Source organism: Homalodisca vitripennis, chromosome 1 (genome assembly GCF_021130785.1).
Source record: "Homalodisca vitripennis isolate AUS2020 chromosome 1, UT_GWSS_2.1, whole genome shotgun sequence".
NCBI lineage: Eukaryota > Metazoa > Arthropoda > Insecta > Hemiptera > Cicadellidae > Homalodisca > Homalodisca vitripennis.
The window spans coordinates 153,397,809-153,406,698 of NC_060207.1; the positions used below are offsets into that span (position 1 = coordinate 153,397,809).

The 8,890-nt window shown below is 33.6% G+C and overlaps 1 protein-coding gene across 1 annotated transcript; it reads right to left on the reverse strand.

The window, feature by feature from the left end:
- Window positions 1-1,214: 1,214 nt before the first annotated feature.
- Window positions 1,215-2,163, reverse strand: LOC124355545 (protein lifeguard 1-like). Its single transcript, XM_046806711.1, has one exon. It carries the CDS (start codon window positions 1,978-1,980, stop codon window positions 1,561-1,563), a length of 420 nt encoding a protein of 139 aa, XP_046662667.1. The 5' UTR covers window positions 1,981-2,163; the 3' UTR covers window positions 1,215-1,560.
- Window positions 2,164-8,890: the final 6,727 nt, after the last annotated feature.

The window sequence follows — 8,890 nt, forward strand, 5'->3', positions numbered from 1 at the left end:
ATCGTGCGATACTCGTTGGGAAAGTAAACTGGAAAACGTAAATTACTTCGATATCAAATTAAGGAATTTCATACTGCATTAGTTGAACTGGTTGAAGTCACTAAGGATCCAATAGCCAATAGTGAAGCACGATCGGTTATGAATGAAGTTAGCTATGAGTTCTTACTAGCCCTATGTATTTGGTATGATGTGCTGTTGGCAGTTAACAGTGTATATTAGTTAATTTTAAAGACATGGCCACCGGACGGTGTAAATAAAATATAAATCTGTATTCCTCCTTTATAAATTTGATTTCTTTGTCGAGACTTAAAATGTTCTACATAACAGCTGATGACAAGTTTAACGTTTATGGTATTTATTTGTTTATTATTATTGTGTCTATTAACATTGAACACTGAAATACTTTCTTTCAACAATAGCATAGGACTCTACCGTCGAATGGATGACAACTGACATTATAATATTATAAGCCTAGAAATGTGTTAGAATTATTGAAGTTGACTTTAGTTTTTAAATTTCAATAACAATATCTATATTCATAGAATAAAAAAAAAACTGTACTGTTTTGAATCCAACCTCACTTAAAAAGTATATATAAGTCTACAATATTGTATCACGTGAAAAAATATCGATCTCCAATTTGGTGTAGGAAATATAATTAGTCTTAAACAGAAATGCTCTTAAAAGCGCAAAACCTAAAATAAGAATTACTTTCAATTTTGTTTAACCTCTGATCCATGAACACTGAAAAATGAGTACCTGATACATGATATATGACTAAATCCATTTCAAAAATATCATAGGACCCTATCATATTACATCATAAGTGCTTTCACTAAGAATGCTACGAACTTTTGACTTTAGAGTTCCTCCACATTGGTTCACCATAGTTCAAGTGTTACTGAATTGTGGGAGTTATTTAACCACAGGGAATGTTGCATAGAATTTGTGGGCGAAGCCGCAAGCATGTGCTAGTGATAATATTAATTTGAGTTTATTTAATTTTTCAGCCCTACTATTTGAAGTTTAAGGTCACAAAAACTAAATTTTGGAAAATTGTTTTTATGTTTGTTTGATCAAACAAAATTTTCTTATTTTTGCTCAAGACTTGCCATCTTGTTAAATAACTCCTCTTTCCATCTTTGATACACAAATTACAAGGTATATAATATTAAGTGTACTCTTATAACATTAAGGTAAGAACAAGAATGAAATAAGTAGTTAAATTATTTTACTCCCTCAACACAACAAATTTCACTAGCATCATCAGTTTAAAACAAACACTACAATCTTGTTTATTAACCGTATCATTAAAATACTTAACAGGGATTAATTCAAATAATAAACATGGATTAATCAACGGCGCCTCTGTGGCTCCATTTATATTAAAATGAAAGTATATATAAAACACAGGAATCTTAAAATAAATCTGTTGAAAATTTAAATACAGGGAGGATACCTATGTTTCTTTATCCACATATAAACACACAACAGACATACAGTCTTGATTTGAAAACGGCATTATTTACTGATACGGACAAGGATTTTGGAATTCAGTGCCTAGTCTCTGGCCGCCCCGAAGATGATGAGGATATACGCGAACACGTTGAAGATGTCCATGGAGAGGCTGAGGGTGATAAAGAGGTACTCCTTAGACAAGATGATGTCATTGTATACACCCTCCATCTTGATTTTGATCTGTGTGTCACACACAATACAGACGGAGAACAGGAGGGCACCGAGGGAAGAGTACACGAGGACCATGGTCTTGCCAGGAAGAAAGGTGCAGATAATGCCAAAGCCCGTGACGATTATGACAGCAACAAAGAGTTTCCCTCCAAAGGCGGTGAAATCTATGTTGGTCAGGATTGTAAACACGGTGACCGCAACAGTCACCACAACCGTGATCAGTCCGCCGTAGATGACGTCTTTCCAGCGACACAAGGGTATGTCACTGCACATCTGGACACTATCGGCCATTGTGAATATCCCGAGACTTCTCCTTTGACTTTACTACAAGAACCAACTTTCTAATAGATGCACTCTAATCATGTGCTATTAAATATTTTCTATATAGTTACATAGCAGCTTACAACACAACAAAACAAAATGTACCACTGTTGTTTATAGGTCACATAGGTTATATTTACTTGTTCACTATTTCAGATGTCAAACTGGGTGCATTACTGTATTTATTTATTGAATATGTGTTATTCACTGATGTGGATCAAAGACTACTTAAAAATGAATGAGAAATTAATTATTGCTTTTCTAGAAATTGTTAAAAGAAGTGTGTTTTAATGTGAAACGTACTGAAAATATTGTTTGCAACATATATTTAAACAATTTATTTGTTATAAGCCTGATATGTTATTTTATAACTTTTATTGTTGATCATAAATGTTCTTTTTTCGGTATTTGTAATAATTTTTTAATTGCTAGCAGTTGCCCACGGTCTTAGGCAGTTTTATTTTGAAAATCAGGAACACCATGAACATATTTTTTGAATAGCTTTCCAAACAATTCTGATATAAATGATAATCACTGAAATATATTCCAATCTCTAGTTCCATTTTATATTTAAGTTTAAAGATAGAGATGAAGTCAGAGAGTGTAATTCTGATATTTTTCTCCAGTATTTCAAGATGTTTTATTGAATAGCTCCAACAATTTCAGTAACAATTTAACTACATTAGGCTACAATGTGAAGAAATCCTAAGTCTAAAAGGAAACTAAAGTCGAAGTCATTTGCTTTCCAGTTAAGGCACTTATGATGTAAAAAGTGATGCCATTTTACTGTAGTTGATTAAAATCCCAGTAAAACAAACCCAGACAAAGAAAAGCTTTTGCACATAACATGGCATTTGTAAAGTGTAACTGACTTTGGCAGATGAATAACAACAAACATTACTATCACCTTTTTAAATGTGTATAAATTATTATACTTATTATTTTTCACTTTGTTAGGTGACACATTCATTATTTGCTGATTAACCCAAAAAGGGAGTTTACAAGGCCAGTATACGAACTGAAGGTGCATGTCGTAAAACTGTCAGGGCTATTTCTTACCTACTTCCGTAAGGGGCGGACACTAGGTCCATGAGTTTGACAAGGGGGTCCGGTTCGATTACTCCACCGATCGTTGGCCCAACGACCCAAACATTAGTTTAGTTTAAAATAAGAGGGTCGTTGGCCCAACGATCAGTGGTGTAATCGGACTGATTTGTTTCATAAAGTATAACATAACTAAAATGGGTCGTTGGCCCAACGAACCGTATTTATAATTTAAACAGTAAATTTACAATCAATGTTCGTTGGCCCAACGATCCTAAATTTACTTACAAATACTAATAACGTATATGGTTCGTTGGGCCAACGACCCTATTGCAGTAACAAGTTAAATTGTAGAATGCAGGTTCGATTACACCACTGTTCGTTGGGCCAACGACCCGTTTTATAATTTATAGAGGTTCGATTAGTCCACTGGGTCGTTGGCCCAACGACCCGATCAAATAAAACATTGCATTTCAAATGAAAAGGGTCGATTACTCCACTGACCGATTAGTCCACTATGGACAAGGGCAGGCGGTACGGCAGCCGCTCCTCCTGCACTGTGGTAATTTTATCTTCATTATGAGCGTGAATACATTTGATGAAAATATAAATATATATAAAACTATAAATGTTATTATAAATTATATATTAATTAAATGCAGGTATGAGGTAACTTGTACATTATTAATTTTTTTGTCGGTAAAGAAAGAATTACATTGGTTAATATACACGTAATATATTTTTAGTTATACTTTCTTCTAAATCATTGACGTGACTAAACAAATATATGTTTATATAAAATTTGTATAAACGGCAAAAGCGTGATTTAATCTTTATTGAAACTACATTAGTATCGATTTTTATCATATACATATACATGAACAAGTAAAAGAACTGGCCAATTCCCTTCAAAAAGCCAATGTATAATGTTCTGAAGCATTTAAACATTTTCGTGTATCTGGTACATTTCTTCAGATGGATATAAACTACATTTACAGTACATATTAAAGGTAACTATCAATTATTAAAGCTTAATTGAGAATATGTTGCCAACTTTAAAATAGAAGCCTCTGAAGAAGTAGGCCTAATGTTGATTGTTAATGGGATGTGAGAGAAGGCATTACATTATCTTATACCGGGTATTCTATATGAGGTAATCTATAAACGAAATTCAGCTGTTAGACTCTTAGTTATAAGTAGAATAGTGTAATTTGTGGTAATATATTAGAAATACAATTTTATTAGTGATGCCGCAAAAATAATTCAAATTTCACATGCAACTGTGAAAGTACAGTACTACTAGAGCTTCATTCATTTCAAGTTCAGCATTATTCTTTTGATGGGTTTATCAGTTTATTTCCAAGTTGAAATATGCAAACTTGAATTGATGTATCCGTGACAAACCTTGTTATAATTATTAATAGTTTTAATGTGAAGTAAACGTTTTCTTGGGCGTCTTATTTGTAGCTTTGTACGCTGTGATGGCTGAGGAGAATAGTGATAACTATCGACCGTAACATGAAGTCGCAGTCATTTACATGATTTTATTCAGTTTTCATTGAGCCCTGTGGTTTACTTTTACAGTTAATTTACATAATAAAAGATGGTAAACGGATTAGGTCTTCGGTTTACACGGCCGGTGTCATAACCAACTGTTTCGGCCTAACCGTGGAAAGCTACCCTCCGCCACAATATTGTTGCGGTTTAAGATCTGTTGTTTAAGATAGTTCTCCACATAAAAACCGATACATTGTAAGAATTTAATTGGGTAACCATCGTTTCGACGAGGTGTAAACTGCACAACACATCAAATATTATAAAATCATATAGCTCGTGTTTTAGTATTTAAGGTTATTTAACAACTATCGAGAAGTCTTCTATGAAATTTTTAAAACCTTCAAATTTGTGTACATTATTTACATTTACTCTATATCACTGTCCAGTATGACTTAGACAGTGAAGCAGTGGACCTGTACAGAAGGAGAATCAATCGTGGCCATTAGGCAAACTAGGCGGCCACCGAGGACGTCAGCTGTAAGGGGTGCCTAAAAGAAAAAAATTACAAGAATGTGTATAAATTACTTTACAGAAACCGAGCCAAAAAATACATAAAACAGGCTTGTGACACTTTAAAATTCAACCTTTATCATATCAAACATTACTTAGAGTGTCAGCGTAAACCTTAGGTAAATTGAATATAGTACAATAAACCTTTGTAGTTACCCTCTATGTGAAATTGAAGACGGCAACAGTTTTAGTGTTGTGTTCGGAGTTGGGCGTGATATGGCCTCGAAAAGCATATTGTCGCATCGCTTCTATAACCCCATTACTACTACTTGTCTAAACCTTTACTCAAGTCGGAGGATCGATCAATCATTAGGCTAGTTTTCAGGGTTTTTTTATCGACTCTGTGTAATTTTTATTAGCGATATCTAATGTTGCTTGATTATGCGAGCATCCCGTACGTAAGAGGACCCGCTAGTTGATGCTGCCTGCTCATCCGAAGCTCTATTTTTAACATGGAGCAAAAATTGAATGGAAAATAGGCACTTGACTTGTCTCAAACTTGATTTGTCAATCTTTCACTCCACAGACTTTATAGTGGAACGCCTGGGGGTTTTTAACCTCGGATTACAACTACAGTGAATGCATTTATATGGTCGATGAGTTATTTTGTTTTTCAGACTATAAATTGCAATGTTTATCAAATTCTTTATCTAGATTTTTTTATTGTTTAAACAAATTACTATAAAAATTAATCTTTGAGCATCTAGTTTTGCTCTAAATGGTATTTTTCAAATTATATGTAAAATTTCATCTAAATAGATGTAGAGAAACATCTATTAAGAACACCACTACTCTTGGTGTGTTTTTGATTATATTTAGGGTTGTCGGGCTCTTGAAATGTAGTAAAACGTGGAGGGAAGAGCGGAGCTGCAGGTGCAAAGTACAATGGAAATATGTAATATAAAAAATAATATACATGTCGCCTATTTTCAGATTGTAAGACTGTACGTCCACGCCTAGTTTGACGAGGGTGGCTGTTGTCACTTTTCTGCAGGGTAGGACAGTTAGTTCACGCCGACACCTGTGGACTAACTGTCCTTCTTTTCAAAACTGACCTGGCCGTGCATTAGTTTTTCTACCTGCACTTATTCTTTATTCTGGTCAGTGATGCTTCCACTACATTCGCACAGCGTACTGCTAAAGCAGTAAATATTAACAACAGTTTACTCAAGCTACCACATATGAAGTGGATTACTAATAGGGATTATATCTTAACGAATTCCATATAGCATTATATTACTCTCTGATTAATTTGGCATTGTCGTAATGAATCATAAACATCTACAGTAAGTTTGTATTAGTTATTCCTTATATTGGACCATCGTTTGTATAATACTGTATATACCAGTAGACACGTTACTCCTAGTACACGTTGATTGAAATGGATGGTTTATTGTTTTATTAACATTGTTAATAGTTAAAATAACAATTTAGTTCATATCTAATATATCATTTTTAAAGTTGTACCAAATTAAGTTAAATAGATACGAAGACAACATATTTTATTACCTTAAATAGTGGCTCTTGGCATATAATCCAAACAGTAAACAAAACATCTTCCTACACATACATACTAACTTATTATACGTAATAGTGACCTGATGCCGCTAGCGATACGTTGTAAATATCACTCAAACAGGAATTCTATGAACGGCTAAAAAATGTGTCTAGTTTCATTCAAACTTCCAATTGCTATTCATCTCTATATCCCGCTGCGAAAAAAATTAACGTTATTTCAAATAGTGATCCCGGAACGACAGGAGATAACATGTTTAATTACTAGCAGTTATAAGAACTTCGAACGCTCCAAATTCTTAAATTTATTCTTAAACCCTTTTAGTTTTATTCCCCTTTAAAATAAACCGTTAAGCGTTAAAAGTTTTAAAATTTGGTGTTTAGTTAATAAAAAAAAGCCCTAGTTAATATTGCTTTGTTTTCCCGAACAAGTTACATACAAACTTCTGAGAAGCCTACTTCTGTCAAAAGTCAAATAAACTATGCGTTTTATAACTATATAACAATTATATAGTAAATTCCTTTGATATCTGCATACAGTACTCATCATGCATACTCAATATTTACTAAAGTGTACAGTTAAAAGTAGATTTGTAATAAAACTTTTAGTTTTCTTATCTAAATATTTGTCTTACTTGTGCTTAACAGTGGTCGCAAAAAATGTTTAAATAAGAAGTGTTGTTATTATCAAGCTTACTCTATGCTTTCGCGACTAAATGTAAGGTAATTTATGGTTGTGCTACTATAAAACAATGTTTACACAGGACAATTGACTAAAGTTAACAGGCTCTTATACTATTATATAATTGTCTTGTTCTCTTTACCTGATTTTTCTGTGCATTCTTACGATATTTTAATCGTTGTTCTCCTAGTCGGAGCGAAAACATATTCAATAAAGCAAAGACCACTATAATCGTTACAGACATTCTTAAGTTAGAAATGGCGTAACTAACCTGACTTTATTTTATGTATATTGTTTCATTCTTTTTGCAGCTGTCTTATGTAGTGTACTGAAAACTATTTAGCATATATAGAGTTTAGATCTCGAAACATCCATTCAAGTGCTGCAGTGAGTACGACGATCCTTTGTCAACCCCTCGTCAAAAGAAACCCGTGAGTCGGACAGTGGGTCCCAGGCCGGGACCGCGGACCCACTGTCCACCCCTTAAGAAGTAGGTAAGAAATGCTTCCGGCAGTTTTATGACGTGGACCTACAGTCCATTTACCTTATTTTCATATAGTTCAGTGACTAGCAACGAGGGTTGCTTTTATTAAGACAGTTTTTTGTCTAAATTGTAAGATTTTGAACAGTCTATCAATTGTATTCACATCTCGTTAGCACTTATATACAATTTTTGTTATTTAATAGAAATCAACCAAACCTTTTCCTATATTGGTGACCTCGACTTCATCTGAATACTTAACCTTCTGATCTGGAAAAGGTTAGGTTGATGCCTATTAAATAATAAAACTTGTATATAGGTTAACGAGATGTGTATTTATTGAGTATAACTGATAGACTGTTCAAAATATTACAAAGTAAACTGTCTTTATAATAACAACAACCCTCGTTACGAGGCACCGAACTATGTGGAACTATTGTCACATATACATATATAATCATAAAGCTATTTCTTATTTAAAGTATAGTAAATCCCTCTAACTAAATCCATATTCGAACAATACTGCTGGACGATGTTCTGATCCTTAGATTTTAACCAACACTGACATGGTCCAAATGTTGAACTACAGATACGAAGTTCTAGGGCCAACTCCACATTTCTTTACTACAATCCTAGAGGATTTAGGGACCCATGGATTAAAAAAAATCTTGACATGGAGATTCCTTGGTATAAATGACGATAATTATTTAATCCCCTTTCCCTTGGAGATAAGGGGCGTAGTTCAAGATCATAAATTTTTTTCGGACAACTTCCTCTGCATGGCAATGGAGTGGGTGCATAAATGTTTGTGAGGATTAACTTACCTATTGACTTGAAATTGTGCTTGAATCCTCATTTCTGCATAAGGGACATTGGTTCGATGATGCATGCCATGGGATTTGCCTGAGCGTTAGGAAACATGTTTATATATTTATCGTATGAGAAACCACTATGAAAAAGAAAAAAAATATTTTTATAAGCAAAATTTGTAAATAGACTTGATTACAAATTAAAACCCATAACTATTTTTTAAGGCACAAAATTAATACAAAAATCTCGATGTTTTTTAACATTTCCATCACGTTTGTGCA

What these genes read in the sequence shown, in the direction of transcription:
- LOC124355545 (XM_046806711.1), bottom strand. Translation starts at nt 1,980, where the DNA reads ATGGCCGATAGTGTCCAGATGTGCAGTGACATACCCTTGTGTCGCTGG.